This window comes from Oryctolagus cuniculus, chromosome 6 (genome assembly GCF_964237555.1).
Source record: "Oryctolagus cuniculus chromosome 6, mOryCun1.1, whole genome shotgun sequence".
Taxonomy (NCBI): domain Eukaryota; kingdom Metazoa; phylum Chordata; class Mammalia; order Lagomorpha; family Leporidae; genus Oryctolagus; species Oryctolagus cuniculus.
This window is the reverse complement of record NC_091437.1, coordinates 1,703,063-1,726,705: the sequence shown is the minus strand read 5'-3', so window position 1 is coordinate 1,726,705 and position 23,643 is coordinate 1,703,063. Positions and strand designations below refer to the sequence as shown.

General features: G+C 58.8%; 1 protein-coding gene across 4 annotated transcripts; it reads left to right on the top strand.

Moving 5' to 3' along the window:
• The first annotated feature begins 7,014 nt into the window (after positions 1 to 7,014).
• ZNF496 (zinc finger protein 496) lies at positions 7,015 to 22,899 on the top strand. 4 transcript variants are annotated; one of them, XM_070075749.1, is made up of 9 exons: positions 7,018 to 7,268; positions 8,018 to 8,144; positions 8,379 to 8,807; positions 8,956 to 9,127; positions 10,177 to 10,253; positions 18,737 to 18,869; positions 19,287 to 19,391; positions 21,118 to 21,231; positions 21,745 to 22,899. In XM_070075749.1, the coding sequence occupies exons 3-9, from the start codon at positions 8,418 to 8,420 to the stop codon at positions 22,380 to 22,382; spliced, it is 1,629 nt and encodes a 542-aa protein (XP_069931850.1). In that variant the 5' UTR covers positions 7,018 to 7,268; positions 8,018 to 8,144; positions 8,379 to 8,417; the 3' UTR covers positions 22,383 to 22,899. The 4 variants fall into 4 exon arrangements, with proteins under 4 accessions (XP_051685675.2, XP_051685673.2, XP_069931850.1 ...); XM_051829713.2 differs by lacking the exon at positions 8,018 to 8,144 and having other exon boundaries at positions 7,016 to 7,268; positions 18,758 to 18,869; XM_051829711.2 differs by lacking the exon at positions 8,018 to 8,144.
• Positions 22,900 to 23,643: the final 744 nt, after the last annotated feature.

Genomic DNA, 23,643 nt, shown 5'->3' with positions numbered 1-23,643 from the left:
TCTCATGGGTGCCGTCACCCCGCCTGAGGTCCCCCCACGCAGTGCCCTCACCCCGCCCGAGGTCTCCTCACGCAGTACTGGTCACCCCGCCCGAGGTCCCCCCACGCAGTGCCCTCACCCCGCCTGAGGTCTCCTCTCACAGGTGCCATCACCCCGTCCGAGGTCCCCTCACGCAGTGCCCTCACTCCGCCCGAGGTCTCCTAACCCAGTTGCTGGTCACCCCGCCTGAGGTCTCCTCTCACGGGTGCCATCACCCCGCCCGAGGTCTCCTCTCACGGGTGCCATCACCCCGCCCGAGGTCTCCTCTCATGGGTGCCGTCACCCCGCCTGAGGTCCCCCCACGCAGTGCCCTCACCCCGCCCGAGGTCCCCTCACGCAGTACTGGTCACCCCGTCCGAGGTCCCCTCACGCAGTACTGGTCACCCCGCCCGAGGTCCCCTCACGCAGTACTGGTCACCCCGCCCGAGGTCCCCCCACGCAGTGCCATCACCCCGCCCGAGGTCCCCTCACGCAGTACCGGTCACCCCGCCCGAGGTCTCCTCTCACGGGTGCCATCATCCCGCCCGAGGTCCCCTCACGCAGTGCCCTCACCCCGCCCGAGGTCTCCTCACCCAGTTGCTGGTCACCCCGTCCGAGGTCCCCTCACGCAGTACCCGTCACCCCGCCGGAAGTCTCGTTTCACGGGTGCCCTCACCCCGCCCGAGGTCCCCCCACGCAGTACTGGTCACCCGCCCGAGGTCCCCTCACGCAGTACTGGTCACCCCGCCCGAGGTCCCCTCACGCAGTACTGGTCACCCCGCCCGAGGTCTCGTTTCACGGGTGCCATCATCCCGCCCGAGGTCCCCTCACGCAGTGCCGTCACCCCACCCGAGGTCCCCTCACGCAGTACCCGTCACCCCGCCCGAGGTCCCCTCATGAAGTACTGGTCACCCCGCCCGAGGTCTCATTTCACGGATGCCTTCACGTGCCCTCACCCCGCCTGAGGCAGAGACTCAGAGCAGACTTCAAAGGCACACCCTCATCCCAGCACTGCGGTGCCTTCTGCAGTTTCCTTTGACCCCAACCACACCCCTGCAGCACTGGACCTTTGACCAGTGTCCCCTCTCTGAGCCACTTCCCCTCCTGAAATTCCCGGATGCTGGAATCCAGCTCACTCAAGGAGCAGGCAGCAGAGAAAAAAAGGCAGAGTCACCGCTCAGGGCAGCTCCGGGTGCTTCCCTCCAGGCAGAGCGGAAGCCTGTCTGGGACAAACACCAGGAAAACCAGCAGGGACTGAGAGGGCAGGTAGCCCTGCCTTCCACAGGCTGAGGTGGGGAACACAGCAGAGTCCTTTAAGGACTGCCATACCCCCTCTGGAAGTAAATCCTGCTTTCCCACCAAGGACACCCCAGCCCCACTTGCTCACCCGTTAGGACTAGGGGAGCCCGTAGCTGAGCCTCCCAGGTCTCCCAAGCGGCCACAATCTACAGTCACCCCTACTCCTAGGCCCACCTCTAAACAGCAGCCAAGACAGCCACGACTCTGGTGTACCTAGTGCCCACAGCAGTCCGGGCTAGCTGGGCAGAAGCTGGGAGCCAGGAACTCCATCCAGGTCTCTCACTTGGGTAGCAGGGACTCCTGCCTCCCAGGGCCCACATTAGCAAGAAACCAGAGTCAGGAACTACAGGTGGGCATCAAACCCTGGCACTCGATACTGGGACATGGGCATCTTAACCATAGCCAAACACCTGCCCGTTACATTTTTTAAAAAGATTTATTTCTTTATTTATAAGGTAGAATTTTATAGAAACAGGGAGAGGCAGAGAGAGAGGTCTTCCATCCACTGGTTCACTCCTCCAATGGCTGCAGTTGCCACAGCTGGGCGGATCCAAAGCCAGGAGCCAGGAGCCTCATCCAGGTATCCCAGGTGGGTACAGGGGCCCAGGGACTGGGCCATCTTCTGCTGCTTTCTCAGGTACATTAGCAGGGAACTGGGGACGAAGAGGGAGGGGAGGAGCTTACATTTTTTAAATTCCTATTTTCTGGATCTCAACAACCACATAAATAGGTCTAAGTACCTTGCTCCAGACAACCTGGTGTGTCAGTGGGATAGGCACATCTCTGCCTCGAAGTCCCCTTCTCGACCTCCCCTGCCTATGACACAGTGACCAGCCAAGTCCCCTCAAATCTCGTGCTTGTGTGCAGCATTCTGACCTATCCTTGGGCCCCCATATCTCCCTGTCTCTCACCTGCATGGCTGCTGTGCTCCTCCTCCAAGGCCTGTGCTAGTGAGTCCTCTGTCTCATCTGCCTCCCAGAGTGTAATTTGCTGTTTAGACTGAGCCTTAAAGATCCCCAGGGAAAATTACTTGTAACACGCCCGACATCCTCCTCCTCCTTCATCCATAACCAACCTCACAAAAGCCTTCTCCCTTTTAGCCATGTCCCAGCCCCTCTACTACACTGTACCCAGACAACAGGTCTGGTGGTCTCGCACACCTAACCTTGTCAAGCTACAGCCTTGCCCCTGGTGGGCTGATTGGGCCAACATCACCACATGGGCTCATGACGGCACACAAGGTGAACTCAAGGGGAGGGAGGGAGTCACCCCTCTCTCTAGTGACAACTTCTAGAGCAGTGACTTACACTAGCCCACCAGTGTGTTTGGAGGTCTTTTTGCTTTCAGCAAAAGAGAAAATAGATGTACCCAGGCCGCTGTGCCAGCTGGGAGGCCTGTGTAGCCAGAGAGTCATCAGCAAGCAGAGCCCTTCCCACAGACTCCAGCCGCTTCTGGGTGTCCATGCCCCAAGAGGTCTGCGAGTCGAAGTCACAGAACCAACACCCCTGGCCCTGCATCTGCTAGGGCCAGGGCTATGCTGACCACTTTACCAAGGAGCTTCTAGCACTGGGGTGTGTCACCAACTCAGACTCCTCCACCCCCCACTAAAAGTCTTTACAGTGACTCATTTCCATTTCAAGACACCAAAGGCCCCTATAGTTGGTCCCTAGAATGGTTTCAGGTTTCAGTCACATTCCAGGGAGCCTCAATTCCCAGCCACCCTGAACCAGGCTGGACCCTGCAGCTGGAGCAATGCCTGCCAACCAGATAGAACGTGTCTGACAGGCACCCTTTACTTCACTTTAACACATCTCTGCCCCATGTGCTTAAGTCTGACCACCATGATACACATCCTATGTGGGAGCATCTTTCTGAACAGCTACCCTATGGACTTTCCCCTCCCCCAAACACGTGATGACAATTCCTGATGCATTTCTTAGAACTCACCCAGAAGCTGTCCCTCACTCTGGGTGAGTAAAAGGGTCCCTGATGAGGTGATGGCTCCACACTATTTGTCATCTGTCCCCAGGGGTGAGGCATAAAGACATAATGGCTGCCCTCATAGAAATTACTGACTCTTAGACAAGCCATTTGTCCATCAAAGTTCACTCTCTGTGAGTAACCTCTCATTTCCTCTGCTACAGCCCATTCACCTTTCCAGCTGCAAGATGACCTTGTCATCCCTGCTCTCTCTCACATTCCAGTCCCCCCTCTGCCTCGGGGTGGGAGAGAACAGAGGGGAGAGGGGAGGTAAGGGTTTTGGGGTGGGGGTTGGGGAGAGAGAACCGCAGCTTTTGGAACTGGTTCCTGAGATCCTGGGGTTTGCAAATCCCAGTCTGAGAGGCAGGCTGTGGCTAGGGTGGGCTGCAGGTCCCAACCATGCTTCCTGGGGCACCTCTGTCTTGGCTCCCAAGGCCTTCAAGTGGTTGGATGAGGCCTAGCCCATCAGAGTCATCCAGTATCTAGTCTACAGATTTAAATGTCAATCACATCTACTGCCACAGAAGCATGCAGACACACCGTGCCCCTACTCCGGAGGGTGGGTGGAGCTGCAGGAAGCTGCACAGATGCTCACTGCCTACCTCCTCCAGGGCGGGGCCTGTTATCTGGCCCATCTCTAAAATGAAGCTCATGGCCACCTTGCACTGCGCCCACAACAGCTCCACAGCCTTGGCTCTACCCAGACCCTTAGGGTTCCTGGCTCCAGGTCCCCTCACTGGGATTCAGAGCTCCACACCAACTGCATTTCCCTCAGCCTCAAAGTGGGCAGGAACTATCCCTCCCTTTTCTCCCATCCTCTCTCCTCCCCCTACCTTTCCCAGCACTTTCTGGTCCTGCCAGACTCTCTCCCTCAAGGGATGGAAAATCTGCCAGTCCCCAACCCATAGTCATCCCCAGCCCCTTCCAAGAAACCTGCATTCCCCCAGTCCCATCTCCTATCACAGCCCCTCACTCCTTGATGCCTGCAGTGAGGAGTGGGCCTGGTTGGCTCTAGATGGGGCCAGCATTCACCAGCTGGCTCCAGGGGTCAGCCTGGGTCCCTGCTTCTAAAGGGAACCTGCTGTCTGTCCTGCCTGATGATCTTGGTAAGATGAAGAGTCCATGGGGTGGGCATTGTGGTGCTGCTGGTTAAGTCGCCACTTAGGATACCAGCATCCCATATCCCAGTGCTGGTTCGGGTCCCAGCACCTCTGATTCAGGTCCACCTCCCTGCTAATGTGCCAGGAAGGTAGCAGATGATGGCCCAGGTACTTGAGTCCCTGCCACTGACATGGGGGACCTGGATGGAGTTCCAGGTTCCTGGCTTTGGCCTAGCCTAGCCATGAGTGTTGCAGACATTTAGGGAGTGAACCAGTAGATGAAGACATGCTCACTGTCTGTCTGTCTCTCTCTCACTCTGCCTTTCAATACGTAAATATTTAAAAAGAGAAGGAAAGCAAAAAAAAGCTAAGTAGCGCATTAGGCCCAGGCTCACCATCCTCTCAGTTTTTCTGCCCAGTGAAGTAAGCTGCTGCTTCGTGCTCTTTCCCCAACCTCTGCCCAGTGACATGGTTGGGGGGCACCCCGCCCCCCCACATTGTCCCAGTACATTCCCTGCTATTGTTCTCCAGCCCCTCTCACCTATGGAATTATACTGTCATTTCTTTATTGTCCACCTGTCTCCCCAGGGTAGGATGGGCACTGTGATGCAGCAAGTGCTGGTGGCCTCTGGTGCAGAGGAAAACAATTCCCACAGCCTCCAGTGTGCTCACCTCCAGCTGACAGCCCCTCCCTGGCTCACTGACCACCCTCTCCAGGCCCCCTCAAGCCAGAGCTGAGCTTGGTCAACTCCTCAGTCTCAAATGTGACCGGAAGTAAGGCCTGCCCTGCTCTCCCACTGCTAGCCCCTCCCCAGCACTCCTGCCTCTGGACGCTGCTCCACTTGCTTCCCTCTAGGGCACACATCACTCACGTCATTGCCTTTACTCTTTTTTTTTTCCCTCAGAGAGAGAGAGAGCGAGAGAGAGATCACTCCCTAAAGGGTCACAACAGCCAAGACTCTGCTAGACTGAAGCCAGGAACCAGGAGCTTCCTCTTAGTCTCCCACGTGGGTGGGAGTCCAGGGACTTGGGCCATCTTCCGCTGTTTTCCCAGGCACATCAGCAGGGAGCTGGATTGGAAGTGGAGCAGCCAGGACTCATGGGGCGCCAGCATTGCAGATGGCTGCTTAACCCTTTACCCCACAACGCTGCCCAGACTCTACTCTTGTTTCCTGGCCCTTGCCCCTTCCCACCAGCAGCCAGTTGTGTTCAGGATGCCCAGCATGGCCTGGAAGGCCACCAGGACCACAGGTGCCTAGCAGGTCCTCAGTGCAGGTTTGCTGAACGACTGAACCATCCCACAGACCACAAAATGCAGTTGGCAGCATCATCCCTGTTTCTTGAGGAGGAAACCGAGGCACAGAGGAGTTACAAGGGCCTGTGGTCATCTGGCTAGGAAATGACGAGGCCCCAGGAGTTAGCCCAGGTGCTGACTCAGAACCCAGACTCTGACCTCTGAGCTGAGCTAAATGCAGAAGGAACACAGAGGAGGGGCTTGGCAGGGAGCTGTCTCTCAGAGGAAAGATCCTAACTGCTGGTGGGACCAAGCTGATGGCGGCAACCTCAGAACCCTACATTTTACCTACTTTAGAACTACAGGGTGCGGAGCAGCGAGCACCAATTCCAGTCCCCTAGAGCTGGTCCCAGACTACTCATGGACGAGCACACCAGCTGTGACCAGCACCTGAGTCCAGGTGTGGCTCCTGGCAGGTGCTCTTACAGGGCCCTTCCACATCCAGCATAGCCCCTGCCACTTGGTGGAGAGCCAGGCCAACTGGGGTCTGGCTGGCAGCCCAGGAGGAATCGCTGTCCACACAGGAGCCCCACTCCTTCCCTAAGGAGCCAGAGGATCCCAGCATCTAACTAGTGCTGGCGCCCATTGCAGTCAATGCAGGAGGGGAGGAAGGGGCTCAGGCCCAAGGCACCAGGACAGCCATGGCCACTGGGCCTCTGGTATCCAGACAACCCTCCACCTACTAGACCAGGCCACCTTTAGGGAGGAGGGCTTCCCACTGCTTGCCCTTGAGGGTCTGAAGGAGTCTGCCTTCCCTCTCCTCTCCTTGCCCTGGAGGGGGACAGAGGATGGAGCAGGGCGTGGAGCGCTGGCCACCCAGACTCAGGGCCTGACAAACCGGCTGGCCCGGGGAAGCCCCATCTGAAACGTGGGTGACAGCACCGGGGCAGAGACCCTAACTCCTTCACCACCTCCTGGGGTCCAAGTCTTGTCTCCCCTCCGCCCCTCGGCTGAGCCAACGGCCGCGCCTTCGGGACTCGCGGAGATCAGGCGGCGGTGGAGCAGGGAGGGGGTGGGAGAGGCCTTCCTGCGCCCCCAGACCGCCCTCTCCGGGAGTGGGCGAGGGGCACCGGGAGGGGAAGCGCCCCTGGCCCGCCTTCCCGGGACGTGGGCGAGGGGCACCAAGGAGGGGAACGGCCTGGGCCGGCGCGACCCCCGCCTGGGCCCTCGGCACGCCGGGGCCGGGGCCCGGGCGGGGCGGGGCGGGCCCGGCGGTGTCGGGTGTCGGGTGTCGCCCCGCGCACACCTCGGCCGGGGGCGGGAGCGAACCACTGAGATGCGGAGACCTCCGCCGTCCTAGAGCGGAGCAGGAAGTGTCCCGGGGGAGGGCGCGCGGGGTCCGGCCTTTCCGCGCCTCGGCGTCCGCGGGCTCGGCGGCGCCCAGCGGCCGGGGGCGCGCGGCGGGCAGCGGCGGGGCGGGCGCGAGGCGCGGCCGCGCGGGCGGCGCCGGCCCGCAGCGAATCGGGCCCTGCGGGGAGGCCTCACCGGAGAGGATCAGCGGCGGCCGCGGCCGGGGGCTGGATCCGGCGCCGTGCGAGGGGCCCGGGTGGACGCCGGGGCCGAGCCAAGGCCGCGAGGTGCGCGGGGTGGGAGGAGAGTGCGCTCCTCGGAGGATCCCGGCGGCCGCGGCCCCCGGGGCCGCCCCTCGCGTCTGCCGGGCCGAGCTCGCGCCAGGGGCCGGGGGACAAAGGGGCGAGGGGCCTGGGTACTGGGGCTGCAGGTGTGGCTGGGAGTCCCGGGCCGGTGCGGAGCGCGGGCAGGTGGCGCCGACGGGTCACAGCCGCTGGCCCAGTGCCCGCTCCGTGCGCCGGCTGCACTGCAGAGACCTGGGTGCCCATCGGAGGTTTTGCAGCTGCTCTGGCCTCATGGGTCCTCCTGCAGAGCAGGAGCCAGGCCCGCACGGCCTCCTCACCGGGACGCCTAAGCGGCGCTCACGCCCAGGTGTCAGTGCAGAGGGGGTATGAGAAGCAGATGCCGGGCAGGGCACCGTGCCGCCACCTGCCCGCCCACTTTTCCGGTGCTCAAGATGTGCCTCGGGGACCCGCGCTCAGCTGCAGTGGCCTCAGGTCCCCCCGACGGCAGCGGCTTCTGCGGGGCTGTGCCTCCTGCATTACAGCCTGGGATTCAGGAGCTCTGAGCCCGCCGTGGGAGTGCGGCGTCCCGGCCTGCGCGGGAAGGACTGTGGGTGGAGCCCAGAGCAGGGACCAGGTCTCTGGGTGGGGACAGGGCGACTTCAGATGGGGTAGATGTCCGAGTGAGTTGGCCGACAGACTCGTGGGAAGACCTGGTGCTAGGTGCCTCCCTGTTTTTCTGTGGCAACCTGCAGGTGCGGCCTCTGGTGACCTCCGGGTCCGGCCCAGGCTCTTCCCAGCCGCGCTGCAGCCCAGGGTGGGGTGCTCCGAGTGTGTAGGCCCGCAGGGCGAGGGCAGCCACTGGAGCTCCGAAGCTTCAAGGTAGAGGGCTGGGCACCCGTGGGTCCTGTCCAGATCGACCTGCTCTCCCGAGGGCCACTGGAGGCTCTTCTCCCGCTCCCCCACCCCTTCCACCCCCACGGCATTAGGGACCCAGGCGGTGGCACTGTCCTGTGTCCAGAAGGGTTGTTACGCACTCCAGGGCTTTCCCGACCCCCTGCCCCAGGCGTGACCCCGGGACCCAGCGTCGAAGCCGCGATTTCTGTTTGGAACCAGGTTTGTCTTCCGCCGCTGACCCCGTCACTGCAGCTGGTCATGCCCACGGCGCTGTGCCCCCGAGTCTTGGCTCCGAAGGAGAGCGAAGAGCCCCGGAAGATGAAGAGCCCCCCAGGGGAAGACCCCGGCCCTCGCGCCGAGCCGCCCAGCCCGGAGTCCTCCCGCCGCCTCTTCCGCCGCTTCCGCTACCAAGAGGCGGCGGGGCCGCGTGAGGCGCTGCGCCGCCTGTGCGAGCTGTGCCGGGGCTGGCTGCGGCTGGAGCGGCGCAGCAAAGAGCAGATCCTGGAGCTGCTGGTGCTCGAGCAGTTCCTGGCCATCCTGCCCCGAGAGGTGCAGAGCTGGGTGCGGGCGCAGGAGCCAGAGAGCGGCGAACAGGCAGTGGCCGCGGTGGAGGCGCTGGAGCGCGAGCCGGGCCGGCCCTGGCAGTGGGTGAGCTGGCGATCAGCCCCGGTCCGCGTGTGGGAGGGGCCACTGCACCTGCCCGGAAGGAGCCTGGGGTGGGCAACTGTGGAGTTGTGGTGAGCCCCAGCCCCGGTGTGCTCTGCCTCAGTCTGAAAAGCCCCCTCTGGGGTTGCAGCTCAAGCACTGTGAGGACCCCGTGGTGATTGAGGATGGGGAGCAGGAGCAGGAGCAGCTGCAGGCGGAACCGCACAGGGACCTTGCTGGGGGCCCAGACACCGAGCCCGTGGCCCTGGCTCAGAGCCCGGGGCTCCCAAGCAGACCTCCAGGCCAGCTCAGTGGGGATGCAGGTACGCAGCCCCTGGCGGCCCTGTGTGGTGGGTGTGGGCTTTGTTAGGGTGGTGGCTCTTGACTCCCCTGGCCCCTGAGGAGCTGTGAGCCATTCCCAGAGTGTGGGTCCGTCCCTAGGACGATGGACTCAGAGCCTTATGGGGACTTCTGCCCTCCCAGAGGGAGCGCTTGCAGAGGTGGGTGTCTTGGAGGTGCATCTCTGCACCGTGTCCACAGCTGTGGCCTGAGCTTCCGGGAACCTGTGGCCCCAGCTGAGCGGTGGCCTGCAGGGTCCTTGTGGTGTTCCAGGGAGGCACAGGGAGGTGGCAGGCCCAGGTGTGGTTCCAGTGCCATTGGATGGGAGGAATCCTGGTTGTGCAGTAGTCTGGGAGGCCAGGGGTCTGCTGTCATCCTTGGCATTGTAATCAGCTTTTCACTAGAAACAAAACACCTGTTAAATCCACATGCAATACTGTACAGGATTCTGCATGGTTAAGGTGAGGTGGGTGTGTGAATTCCAGGGCTGCTCACTGGGCCCAGGCACAGGGGCTCTGTCACCGACTTAGGAGGGTGGGCACCTGGGTGTGTTCCAGTCTGGGTAGGTCTGGGCTCACCCTCTGGAGCTTTACCTCCTGAAACAGCCCTTCAAGTGCAGTCACAGCCTGTGCTGCTGTAGGGTTGGAACCTCAGCATGAACTTGGGAGCACATCCTGCCAGAGTCAGTGTCTGTGTATACGGCCTGGGCCAGGCAGGGAGAGGCCCTGAGTGTGGGGGCATCGTCCTGGACCAGGCAGGGAGAGGCCCTGGAGGTGTGTGGGGGACACCCTCCCAGGCTGGGTAGGGAGAGGCCCTGAGGGTGTGGGGGGAAGGGAGAGGCGCTGGGGGAGAGTGGGTAGGGTATCGTCCTGACCCACGCAGAGAGAAGCTGTACATGGGGGAGTGTATCATCTTAAGACCCTCCCTGCAGACGAGCTGTCTGCTGGTGCCATCCCCTGGTCTCCTTTGCCAGACAGCCCTGGAGTGGGACGGGGACTGGCTCACTGGGACACCCTCATCTGGTCTCTTTCAGTTCTGCAGGACATGCCAGTTTTTCAGGAAGAGAGTATGTGGGGTGCCCCCCAGGTGACCGCCCTTCAGCTGCCTCCGGTGAGTGATCTCTGCAAGTCTTGAAACCTTGCTTCTTGTACCTCACAAGGTATTCAGCCCAGCCCAGAAGAGGTGAGACAGGTGGGTCTCAAGCCCTCCTCCCACTCTGCAGGCAGTGATGGCTGATCCAGGCGACTTCAGTCCTGTGTCCTTAGGGCATGGCCTTGGTGTGCCCAATACCATGTCCTATGGGGCTTGCTTGGGCTCTGCAGAGATGAGGTGGTGCTGGCCAGGCAGGTACACTGGGTCCTTCTTGCCCCGTCACTGTCTCAGCTGTGACGTCCCATCACAGAGCCTCTCCTCCAAGCGCTTGGTTGGCTGGTGTGGCGTCATCTGCTTCCACGGGAGCATGGGCTCCGTGGACGTGGGCACTTGCTTCATTGCACGCTCCCTGGCCAGTAGGAAACTGAAGAATAGTGGATGCGCTACAGGCTGAGGATCCCTTGTCTGAGGTGCTTGGAACCAACAGGGTTTCAGGTTTTGTGATATTTGCACCCACAATGGTACTTCAAAAAGCTCATGAAAATGGAATTAAAACACAAGTTTTGGGTAGACTTTACCGCAGTGGTTAAGGTGCTGCTTGGGGCACCTGCATCCCATATTTGGGTGCTTGGTTCCTGTCCTGCTGCTCTCCATCCAGTAGACTGTGAATGTGTGCCCTCAGAGGCAGCGTCCATGGCATCCTCATGGGAGGCCCAGATCACATTCCAAGCTCCTGACTTCAGCCTGGCCCAGCCTTGGCTGTTGAAGCATGAGCCAACAGGTAGATCTCTTTCTTCTCTCTCTCTTACTGTCTCTCTGCCTTTCAGATAAAAATGAAAATAAATAAATAGAAACTTGAAAAGGGAATAAAAGACAAGTTTATTTTGATGCCAAAGCATTTTGAAGTCCATGCATACGCAGAGTCTTCCCAAAGGTCATGGAAGATATGTGCCGTGAGAGACCCACGTGGAGTTCAGAATGATTTTGCCCCCAGACGAGCTTCTGTGTCAAGTCTGTCTTCCCAGGGCCATTTCTGGGTGGGTTGTTCCTCCTAGGCATGCCCAGAGCCCTACACCCTCTGCCTGCCGAGCTGCTCTGAGTGCCAGGTTCCCGTGTTCCTCCTAGTGACAGTTGCTGTTGTTCCTCACAGAGGAGCAGCACCAAGTGTCTCCAGCAAGCCCTCAGGGGAGCTCTGTGTCTTCCTGGGGCTCCACCTCCTGTGCAACAGCATGGAAAGGTGGGGTTGGCCATGCCCACCTTTAGCAGCAGGCCCCTTGAGCCCCTCCTCAGGCCTCTGGGTCAGAATGGGATAGATGTAGGATTTACTAGGTTTTCTGTTTCTATTTTCAGCTCTTTGGAATTTATTTCAAGCAGGGGGCAGGATCGGGAATGGCAAATCCCTTCAGTTCCCCACCCTCCCCCTTCTTGCCCTCTCTGCCCTGCTTTCCCCCGGCGCACCCCACGCTTCCTGAGTCTACACAGCTGCATGCAGGCTGCCCTTGGTGGCTTGCTCACATGACGACTGGCTTCCCAGACAAGCACTGCAGTCACCACGGGGGATTTCACCCGGAAGCAGAAGCCCCCGGCATCCTCGCCTGGCACATGTCCTGCTCAGGATTTCCGGAATGTCCTGGGGGCAGTGGTTCTTGAAGTGGTAGGAGGCAGTGGTGATACAGATCTGTGGGGGTTGGCAGTGGGCACGCCAGCCAAGTGGGTCCTGAGCCCCGCGTGGATCATGTGGCTGGTCACTGGGATGGGGGTCTGAGTTATTTTATACCTGTTCCCTGGGGAAGAGAAAGAAACAGAGATCCTTCATCCCCTGGCTCACTCCCCAGATGCCTGCAACAACTGAGGCCGGGCAAGGCCAAAGCCAGGAGCCTGGAACTCAGTCCAGGTCTCCCACATAAGTGGCAGGGACCCAAGTGCCTGAGCTGCCACCTGCTGCCTCCCAGGGTGTGCAGAGCAGGAAGAGGTATCAGAAGAAGAGCTGGGACTGTAATCCAGGCCCTCCATACGGCATGTGGGCGTCCCGAGAGCATCTTAGCTGCTGCCCTGGTCACCCACCACATAGGTGTCTGCTTTTCTGTTACATCTTTTAATCTTCATCGACTTAAGGTTGTTTTGTTTTAAAGATTTATTTATTTATTTGAAAGTCAGAGTTACACAGAGGAGAGGCAGAGAGAGAGAGGTCCCCCATCTGATGGTTCACTCCCCAGATGGCCGCAACGGCCGGAGCTGCACGATCTGAGCCAGGAGCCAGGAGCTTCTTCTGGGTCTCCCCTGACAGGCACCCACATTTGATGCCGGCACTCAGGCCAGGGCGTTCACCCGCTGTGCCACAGCACTGGCCCCCGACTTAAGGTTTTAAGATAAGTCTATTCTCTTTAAAATCTGTTGAGCCATGACTTGCATACACAGTAGGTGCAGTTTGGAGTTGCTCATGAATGGGTGCAGCTGTGTGGCTGCCACAGTCATCAAGTCCCCGAGACACCTGGCAGCGCAGCTGTGCCCCATCCGGGCCGTCGCAAGCGTCTGTCCCTAGACCAGTGCCCCGTCTGAGAACTTCGTATGAGTGGCGTTGGATGTGCTTGGTAGTCTGCATCCCGTCCTGCCCCGGCCGGTGCACAGCTGCTGTCTCCCGGTGGGTGCTCTTTTATCGCCAGGTGGTATCCATCACATGACTGCAGTTGTCTGTCCATTTCCCCGTTGGTGAGGAGCTGGTCACTTGCACCCCAGCTGTTGTGCGCGTGTCTGTGGCCTGGGAGAGCTGCATGAGGAGCCACCTCTGTGGGATTGTCCTGTGGTCTCCCAGCAGAGGGCAGAAGGCCAGCTGGTCATAGCCTCAGCAACTCTTGCTCTTGTCGGAAAATGTAGGCCTTTAAAGGGGATCTTTGGTGTGGCTTTAGTGTGCATTTCCCCGCTGACTGAATGATTCATTAGTTACATTTATATGAAGGATCTTCATAAACTTCATGGAAAATGTAATATGGGAAGACTTTCCTGATACCAAAGCAAACAGCTTTTGTGTGTGTATGTGTGTGTGTGTTTAAAGATTTATTGACTTGAAAGGCCGAGTTAGGGAGAGAGCTCGATCTGCCATCCACTGTTTCACTCCCCAAATGGCTTCAGTGGCCATGTCTGAGCCAGGCTGAAGCCAGCAGCCTGAAGCTCCATCCAGGTCTCCCACATCTGCTGCTGCTTTTCCAGGTGCATTAGCAGGGAGTTGGATTGGAAGTCGAGCAGCCGGGACTTGAACCAGGGACATCAGTGTTGCAGGTGGTTGCTTAACCCACTGCACCACAACACTGGCCCCCGAACTTAACCTTTAATTCCATTGTCCACAAACTTTGAAGTACCTGTGTGTGTGTATGAAGGAGCTTGAAAAAGTTCATGGAAAATGAAATTAAAAAGTAAGTTTAGGGTCAGACGCTGTGGCATAGTGAACTAAGCCTCTGCCTGTGGCGCCAGCATCCCATATGGGTGCTGGTTCTAGTTCCAGCTGCTCCTCTTCCCATCCAGCTCTCTGCTATGGCCTGGGAAGGCAGCAGGACATGGCCCAAGGGCTTGGGTCCCCGCACCAGCGTGGGAGACTGGAAGAAGCTCCTGGCTCCTGGCTTCCAGTCAACCGAGCTCATTTGGAGAGTGAACCAGCAGATGGAGGACCTTTCTCTCTGTTACCTGAAGTAAATAAATCTTTAAAAAATGTTTTTTGTAAAAAAGTAAGTTTAAGGCAGGTGTGGAAGATACGGATGGAGCTCCAGGGTTTGATCTGACCCAGCCCTAGCTATTGTAGACATTTGGAATGTGAGCCAGCAGATGGAAGATCTGTCTCTCTGCCTTTCAAATTAAATTAATTAATTAAAATTAAAGGAGATAAATTCCAGAAAATTTATTAAAAAATGTTTATTTTGATGCAAAAATTTTTGAAATCCATGCAGTTTTCTGACTTGTGGCACTCTTCGGTATTAGGGTCAGGCACACATATTTTGGAAAAATTTTTATTTTTGATTTTTTTGATGCTTATAAATGCTATATTTGGATTTTTTCATTTATCCTCCAGGTGCTTGTGACAGTATATAAAAATATGCTGAGTGTTGTGAACTGACCTTCTCAGATGTGTCTGAGGGTTCTGTGGGGTTCTCTGTGACTGGGTGTGGGCATTTCAGCCTCCAGGCTAGGAAGGTGTAATCTGATGATTTTCTGCATGAGGCCCAGAAGGCTGTTGATGAAATATCATCACCCTTCTTTCTGAATCTTCATCATCAAAGTGGGAGTGATGACATGGTGTGTGCATTCTTTGCTATGTTGACCTCTTTCTCACTTTTTAAATCTGTATATAAAGATCTATTATGGGGCCAGCAGGTGGCTTAGTAGGTTAACTTTCCGCCAGTGGCAATGGCACCCCATTTGGGCACTGGTTCAAGTCCCAGCTGGATTGGAAGTGGAGCAGCTGGGATTTCAACTTGCACTCATGGAATGCAGGCCTTGCAGGTGACTGTTTAACCCACTGCACCACAACATCAGCCCCATCACATGTGTTTGTAAATGTCTACTGCCTTGGCCTGTGTTTTTCTTCAGGATGGAGGCTTTTCCAGATGTGCCTTGTGGGCTGTGTGTGTGATCTAGGCCATCTGTCAAGCACATTTGCTTCTAGTTGTCATGGGTCTTGATCTCACTCATTCTGTTTCATTACTGTAGGCATTTGTAATATTTTTGTGAAACATCTGCCAATCATTTCTCTTTACTTTTATTCCTGGAAAGATTTTTTTATTTAGTGTTTTGGCTTTTTATTTTGATTTGATTGTGATTGAGGACTAGAACCTACTTTCTGGGTCTAAATAGTCGACCGCCACATCAGGCACATGGGCTGAGAGTCATCTGACTGCCTTGCCTCGTTCTCTTTCCTGCAGGTTAAGTTTTCCTGGGGACCAGTGTTTGCTTCTACACTTTCACATCAGTCCAGTTTTGTTCCTCAATCCAATTTCTTTTTTTCCTAAGGTATATTTATTTGAAAGTCAGAGGTACAGAGAGAGAGAAAGGGACACAGAGAGAGATCTTCCATACACTGGTTCCCTCCCCAGATGGCCATCACAGCCAGCACCGGGCCAGGCCAGAGCCAGGAGCCAGGAGGTTCTTCCAGGTCTCCCACAGAGGTGCAGGGCCACAGGCACTTGGGCCAACTTCTGGTGTTTCCCAGGCCATCAGCAGGGAGCAGGATTGGAAGTGGAGCAGCAACCCCCTGTGGGATGCCAGCACTGCGGACAGAGGCTTTGCCCGCTATACCACAGTGCCAGCCCTCTAAATCCCATTTCTGCTTTCAGAGCCTTTTTATCAGAGTTGCTGTGGCACTGACTTGAGAACTTCCTTGCTGCCCGTCCTGCACTGATGTCAGTGACTGCCTTCCACCACCAGGAGAGGGACACACATTGGGGTTGTTATTAGGTTGGGAGTCTTAAAAAATATTTCCTTATTGGATAAGCAGAGAGACAGAGACAGAGAGAGCAAGCTCCCATCTGTTCTTCACTCCTGAAATATCCTGACGCTGGGAGCCAGGGACCCAATTCCAGTCTCCCATGTGCGGGTCCCATTTCTGGGGTCATCACTGTGGCCTGCCGGGGTCTGCGTTAGCAGGAGGCTGGAACCAGGAGCCAGAGTGAGGGATCCAACACACGCTCTCTGAGGTGGGCCACAGGTTCCCGAACAGTGTCTTATCTGCCAAGCCAAACCCCTGCCCCTAAGGCTTTATTTATTTATTTATTTATTTATTTTTTAATTTTAAAGTTGGAATAGTGTTGGCCTTTCTGTTACAGTACTGAAAACATAGGCACAATTAAAACGACAAACCCGGGGTGCAAGCTTGGCTCAGCGGTTACATCATCGCTTGGATGCCTGCATCCCAGATCATGGTGTTGGGTTCAAGTCCCAGCTCTGTTCCTGGGAGATGCCAGCTTCCTGCTGATCGCACCCTGGGAGACAGCAGGTGATGGCTCAAGTACCTGGGCCCGTGCCACCCACCTGGAGACCCACGGAGTTTCTGATTCCAGCCTGACCCAGCGCTGGCTACTGGGGCATCTGGGGAGTGAACCAGTGGATGGGAGATGAAGCTCTCCACCTCCCTCCCTGCTCCTCCAGCCTTCCCCTCCTCCCCTCCTTCCTCCCCCTCCCCCTCCAGCTTCCATATAAAATGAATACAACTAAGTAAATAAGTAAACCTCAAGACACTTTAAAAGAAAAAAAGGAGCCCCTTGGAAAATGGTAGGAAAAAGAAGTAAGTGAGCTAACAAGATGGACCCAGATTAGCCAGTGCAGCTGTGAAGGTTATTGAACTACTGTTAACTTTCTCTGGTGTTACAGAGCAGTTTCTCAGCCATGGCATTAATATTTTGTCCACATCATTCTCTCTGTCTTGTGGGGCTATGTGTATATTTTATTGCATGGGGCTGTGTGCATTTACTTTTAATTTTTTATTTAATTATTGTCTAATTTATTTGGAAAGCAGAGTTAGAGGGACGAGAGAGAGAGAGATCCTCATCAGCTGGTTTACTCCCCAAATAGCCACAATAGCCAGGGCTGTGCCAGGCCAAAGCCCAGAGGCTGCAGCTTCTTCTAGGTCTCCTACATGAGGGCAGGGGTCCAAGCAGGCACTTGGGTCATCTCCCGCTGCTTTCCCAGGTGCAATAAAGGGAGCTGGATCAGAAGTGGATCAGCTGGGTGTTGCAGCACGCCCAAGTGGGATGCCGGCATCACTGTGCCACCATGCCTGCCCCTGTCTGCCTTGCTCTGGACCTTCCCCTCCTTCTGGGCACCCTGTACGTGGTGACCAGCCAGACTGCCCTCTGCGCCGTGCTCCTCCTGACTGGTTCTTGCTGGTGCACGTGCGTCTGTCCCTGGAGGCTGCCTGTGGGTTACCTCACCCCTTCGCTGGGTGCGTCAGTGCTGCCCTTGCTGCATCCCTTCTCAGGGGGGTGCAGGGAGCCGTTGCCCACCTCACACTGCACCTTCAGAGTAGACTGGGGGTGAGCACCGTGGTGGACTGCGGGTGTCGCTGGGAGCACTGGGAGAAGGCCTGTTCTCACATCCGGCCCTGAGCTGTGTGCTGCTGGGGCTCCTCCCCACCCATCTCCAGCTCACCCTCTCCCCTGGTGCAAGGGTCTGAATGTGTGCATCCCTCAGAATCAGGGTCTGGAATCCTAGTCTCCAAGCAGATGGTGGTAAGAGCCGGTAAGAGACCGCCAGCTGCCTAGCCCCTCTGCCAAGCGGGGACAGTGACAGGAAGGCCGCTGTGACCAGGGCAGGGCCTCGGCCCAGCACCACCCTGCAGGGCCCTCTGCACAGCTGCCGAGGACACCTGGGGGAGGCCGGCCCAGAGGGCAGCAGGTGCCGGCTGACAGACCACGTGTGGGAGTGGCTTTTGAGCCGGGTGCTGTGGAGAGGCTGGAAGGGTCTGGGCTGTGTCCTAGAAAAAGCTGTGTTGCTGTGAATGCCCGGGCAAGGGCTCGGGGCCAGGGGAGCGCCGTCCTCGGGGGCCAACCTCTGGTCCTGTGCGGTGAGAACAGGTTGTTGGTGGACACGTGGGTGGGCAAGGCCTGGTCACACAGGGGAGGGGTTGAGTGGGGGTGCCCCGATCCGTGCCCTGTGGAAGGCACACCTTGTGGGTGATGAACGTGAGACCAGGGGAACGATTTGTGATGGAGTTGGTACTCAGAAGGGAAGCAGAGCCTGAAGATCCGGAACATTCTCAGGCTGTCTGGGTTAAGGAGAATGAGAGTGCAGCTCAGGAGACAGCTGGAAAGGTGTGGCCCTGTGAGCGTGCATTAGAAAGGCAGAGAGAGGCTGACTCCATCAGCTGGCTTACTCCACACATGGCCCCAAGTCCCCGCGCTGTGCCTCCCGGGCGGGACAGCGTCAGTGCAAGAGTTCCTGACTGGTGGAGTCGCTGTCCTGGACCCAGCCTGGGACACTCAGGGACGTCCCAGCTGGGACACTGAGGGGCGTGGGGGCAGGGCCGCCCAAAGCCACAGAGCCTTGGAGGCCCAGATGCAGGCCCAGAGAGGGCTGCTGTCCCGCCCGCAGGTTGGGACTTGTCTGGGACCTGTCCCTCCTGTCCCGCATCTCTCCCTTTTGGAATGTGCCTGATCCCACTCCCGGCAGGAGCAGTCATCTCCACAGTCACACCTGCAGCCACACCTGACACAGGTGCCACCTGCACCAGACGGGGGCTGTCAGGATACAAGGACCGTGCTAGCCTGCAAGGAGGACGTGGGCCTGGGCTGCCGGGGCTGGAGCGCCAGGGTGGGGACGTCTGTGCCCAGGTTTCATGAATGAACCCCTGACCCCCGTGTGAGGTCCCAGGAGGCAGGACCAGAACCTTCTGCCCCAGGAGGTCCCTGAGCTGAGATGCAGGCCCTCACCAGACGATGCCCGGCTTCTCGTGTCCCTGGTTCTGCGTCTGTCCACAGTGTGCTGTCAGCCCCTGACCCAGGCCTGGCCTCTGGTTCCAGAGCCGGGCTTCTCCCTTCAAGGACATGATCCTGTGCTTCTCTGAAGAGGACTGGTCCCTCTTGGACCCCGGCCAGACTGGCTTCTATGGAGAGTTCATCATTGGGGAGGACTGCGGAGTCTCCGTGACCCCAAGTAAGACCCGGCTCCTGGATGGCGGCCTGGGGTCCCTGCCAGGGTCTCCCTCCCGAGTGCGACTGTGCACCAGATTGGGGGCTGGGGTCCCTGCCAGGAGCTCCCCCCTGTAACAGCAGGAGACTGGAGGTGTATTCAGGTCTGTGCCTGGTGGCTCAGCAAATGTCGCCCTGGCTCCTGCCCCCATTTTAACACCTGTGGCTCAGGCTTCCCGGGTTGTCTGTCACCAGAGGCCCAGCATCCCTGTCTGCTTCTGGCTTCACACCTGCCGGCCTTGAAGGCCCCGGCCCTGCCCCTAGGGGTTCCTGCCCACCACACTCCTCCCCCCTCTCCGCTCAGCTTCTTGGGCTCTGCGCCTGGCTGCGCTGGCCACCTTGGGAGCTGCTCAGTGGGGTGCCTTGCCTTCTCCTGGAGCAGATGACCCAGCCGCCCTGCCAGGCCCCTTCCAGGGAGAGGAGATTGAGCTGCTGCCAGAGGTGCTGGAGCTGCAGGGGAAGGAAGCACCCCAGGCCTCCCCGACTGGTGAGTGAAGGTTCCAGAACTGGGTGGGCGAGGGGGCAGAGCCAGGCTGTTTCCGGGTTTCCTGAGCAGCCCTCATATGCTGTCTGGGTACTGGTGCCCTGCCCTGTCCCTGTCGCTGTCTGGGTACTGCTGTCCTGCCCTGTCCCTGTCATTGTCTGGGTACTGCTGTCCTGCTTTCTCCCTGTCCCTTTCGTTGTCTGGGTACTGGTGCCCTGCCCTGTCCCTGTCGCTGTCTGGGTACTGCTGTCCTGCTTTCTCCCTGTCCCTTTCGTTGTCTGGGTACTGGTGCCCTGCCCTGCCCTGTCCCTGTCGCTGTTTGGATACTGGTGCCCTGCCCTGTCCCTGTCGCTGTCTGGGTACTGGTGCCCTGCCCTGTCCCTGTCGCTGTCTGGGTACTGGTGCCCAGCCCTGTCCCTGTTCCTGTCATTGGGTCCTAATGCCCTGCCCTGTCCCTGTCCCTCATTTTAACTGAGCCACACTGGGGCCAGGTGTCCCTCAGGTACCCACCCTAGGCCTGGTGCGTGCTAGGGCTCGGGCAGTCCTTCTGTGCCTGGGGCCTGCAGTGCTGGGGCTGGGAAGTCTGCACCTTGGGGGACAGCATGTGCAGGATCCTCAGCATCAGCGCCCCCTGTCGATGGGACTCAAAGATGCCCTGGAGCACATGGGCTTGGGTGCCCACGCCTGCCTGCATCAGCTCTGAGGCCAGCAGCCACGCTGCCATGTGTCCCACCCCGCGCTTTCCATCCTCGCCCTGTGCTCGCCCCCATCCCAGCCACCGCAAGTCCCCACCACCTCCCACCAGTCCAGCTGGGTATTCATAGGCCTGTAGGGAAAGCACCCCAGGGCAGGGGAGGGCCTGCTCTACTCCTGCCAGAGGGAGAAGCGCAGACCAGGGTCAGTACTGATCCTTTCAAAGGCTTTATTTTTGCACAGTTATATTTATTTATTCATTCTTTTGAAAGAGAGAGTTTTGGGGCTGTCCTTGAGGTAAAACAGGTAAAGCCACTGCCTGCAACACGTTCCAGCTGCTCCACTTCTGATGCAGCTCGCTGCTAATGGCCTGGGAAAGCAGTGGAAGATGATGTGGGTGCTTGGGCCCCTGCACCCACGTGGGAGACCCTGAAGAAGCTCCTGGCTTCTGCCTGGCACAATCTGAGCCTCTTGGACAATTGGGGAGTGACCAGCAGATGGAAGAGCTCCCTGACTCTCCCCCTTTGTAACTCTGCCTTTCAAATAAAAAATAAAGCTTTTAAAAAAGGAAGAAAGAAAGAAAGAAAGGCAGTGGTTGACAGAAAGAGAGGAGGATGTTCCATCAGCTGGTTCACTCCCCAAAGGACTGCACCAACCAGGGCTGGACCAGGCTGAAACCAGGAGCCTGGAACTCCACCCAGGTCTGCCACGTGGATGCCAGGGGCCCAAGCACCTGGGCCCTACTCCGCTGCTTTCAGTGGCTATGTTATAGGGAGCTGGATGGGAAGTGGAGCAGCCAGCACTGGAGCCAGTGCTCATAAGGATGCCAGCGCCACGGCCGTGCCTAAACCTTCTGTGCCACAGTGCCGGCCCCTCTTGCTGGCTCTAGACCCGTCCTCGTGGTGCTGGCCCTTTCTGCCTTCAAGCTCACTCATTCAGTGACACTGAGTGGCTCCCGGGGCTGCCCTCAGCTCACAGCCCGGCCCCTGGTGCACCCCCAGTGCCAGACACACGATTTTCCCTTTCCCCTGCAAAGACCTCCCAGCCCTCCAGCTGTTCGAGGTGGAAGAAAGAAGGAAACAGGATGAGCTGCAGGTGCTGGAGTCCCAGGCCTTCCAGCAAATGGCGCTCCCTCCAAGCACCCACCCAGGTACAGCAGGGCTTGGAGCACAGAGTTACACCCATGCATGGTGCATGCACACACACATGTGTGTGGCATGACCATACAACCACATGGCTGCTGGGCTGTGACCGGGTGGGATGGGAGAATGATGGGCTGTGATGGGCAAGTGGGCTGTGACTGGGCTGCAATGGGAGGCTGGGCTTTGCTCAGAGTCAGGCACCTTCCTGGACCCCCTGGGACCTCCCACTGGGGAAGGAAGGTGGTGTATACGGTGTGCCCATGGTTACCACCCTACACAGAGAAGTGCAGGCTCTGAGCTTGGAGGGGCCTCTGTGGCCAGAGGGGAGGGAGGAGAGAAGGGCACAGCATCTGGGCCGTGATGGCTGCTTTGTGGCTCTACCTGTGGTCCCTGCAGGGCCAGCCAGGACCGAGATCACCCAGGAGCACTGCAGGAACAGGTGTCTCTGGGCTTTGAGCCAGGCCTTCTGGGTAGGGTTCTCAGGGGCTGGTGGCACCCCTGACCAGCTTGGTTTCCTGTAGCTGGAGGCGGCCCACAGGTCCTGGAGAACAGCCTGGAGGAGGAGGAGGAGGTGACCATCGAGATCGTGTTGTCCAGCTCTGGGGACGAGGACTCCCAGCACAGCCCCCATGGGCCGCAGCCCTGCCAGGGCAGTGAGGAGATGGCAGGCGAGGTGCCCGCCTCCAGGAAAGCCTACGTGTGCCCCGCGTGTGGGAAGGCCTTCCGCTGGAGGGTCAACTTTGTACGGCACCTGCGTAGCCGCCGGGACCGGGAGAAGCCACGCGTGTGCCCTGTGTGTGGGAAGCTGTTCAGCGAAGGCGAGGACCTGGACGGCCACCTGGAGGCCCACGAGGCCCAGAAGCCCTACAGGTGCGGCTCCTGCGGGAGGAGCTTCCGCCTCAACTCCCACCTGCTCTCCCACCGGCGGATCCACCGGCAGCCCAGCAGACTGGAGCCGGAGAAGCAGAGCGAGGAGGGACTGGGCTTCCAGCGCCGGGAGCCCCTGGCCCGGCACCGCGGCCACACACACCAAAAGGACGCCATGCGGCCCTTCCAGTGCCGCTACTGCGTCAAGAGCTTTGGGCAGAACTCGGACCTCCTCCGCCACGAGCGCGTGCACATGAAGAGGCGCTCCAAGCAGGCCCTAAACTCCTACTGAGGGCTACGGCTCAGCCCCATGCTCCTGCTGCCCCCTGCGCCTGGGCCGTGTCCAGCCCCACCTGCTGCCACGGTAGCCCCACCAGTGCTTGTTCCATCTCAGAGGCCCCTGCACACGGTCGCCCCAGCTGGCAGAGGGCTGGTCTCCATCCTGGGACCACTGGGTCACCAACCAGTCCTCAGCACTAACATTCCCATCTTGCCCTGAGCACGGACCCCAGAGTCCAGGCTGGCTGCTGTCCCTGCCCAACAGGTTGGGTGGGGAGTGGACCCGGTGCACAGCACATCCTGTCTCCAAGGCAGCTGAAAGGCAGATGGTGGGGGTGGGGTGGGGAGCCCTATGGTGGGAGCTCCAGGGTGCTCAGGGCTGGGAACCCGCCATGGTCCCTTTGGATGTGTGCGGGGGAGTGGGGCTCCCCAGGAAGGCAAAGCTCTCCTTTTTAACTGTTGTGCACCTGCCCCAGAATGCCCCTTTCTCTGCCCAGATGCCCTTGGTAAACATTTGAGTTGGAAGCTGAGCTGTGGTTGTTTGAAAGGACTTAAAGCCCTCCTTGCCCTCCATGTCCAGGAGCTGAACCCCCAGTGAGGGCATTGGCCTGGGGGTGCCGGGCCCCCAGCTGAGGCTTGTCTGAAATCCTGCTCTGCCTGGCTTCAGCAGCGTTCCCCAGTGGGCTCTGCACCTCGGGTGGCTTGGTACAGCAGGAATGCCGGTTACAATTCCCAAGGCTGCAGGTCTGGGGGCAACCTGTCAGCCAGGCTGGACCCTCCTGGGGGGCTGTAGGGGAGATTCTGCCCCAGCTTCCAGGGCCTTCCTGGCAGGTGTGGCTGTTCCTGGCTGTGGTGCTCTGTGAGTCTGTCTCCTGGTTTCCCTTCTCAGAGAGACGTAAGTCACTGTTCCCATATGAACTTGTCTATACCGCAGTTGCAGGGCACACATCCGCCCACACCTGCACTGCTGCCCTCCCTCCTGAGCCTGCTGGAGCGGGATTCAGACTGCAGGGCCTGCCTCCTGGGCTGGTGTCCCCTGCAGGGGGTTTTGGGTCAGGCATGGCCAGCCACGGGCAGTGAGGCTGAGCACCAGGAGCTGGTGCTGCTGCTCCCGGGAGGCAGCTGTGTCAGCTCCGCTCCAGTGAGAAGGCCTGGGGGCTGTGCAGCTGAGCCAGGGTGCCGGGATCAGGTGGGTGTTCCTGTGTCGGGCCCACTGCTGGGCAGCAGGTGGGGTGGAGGTGCCCAGTGCTCCATGTCACCCCGTCACTTCACAC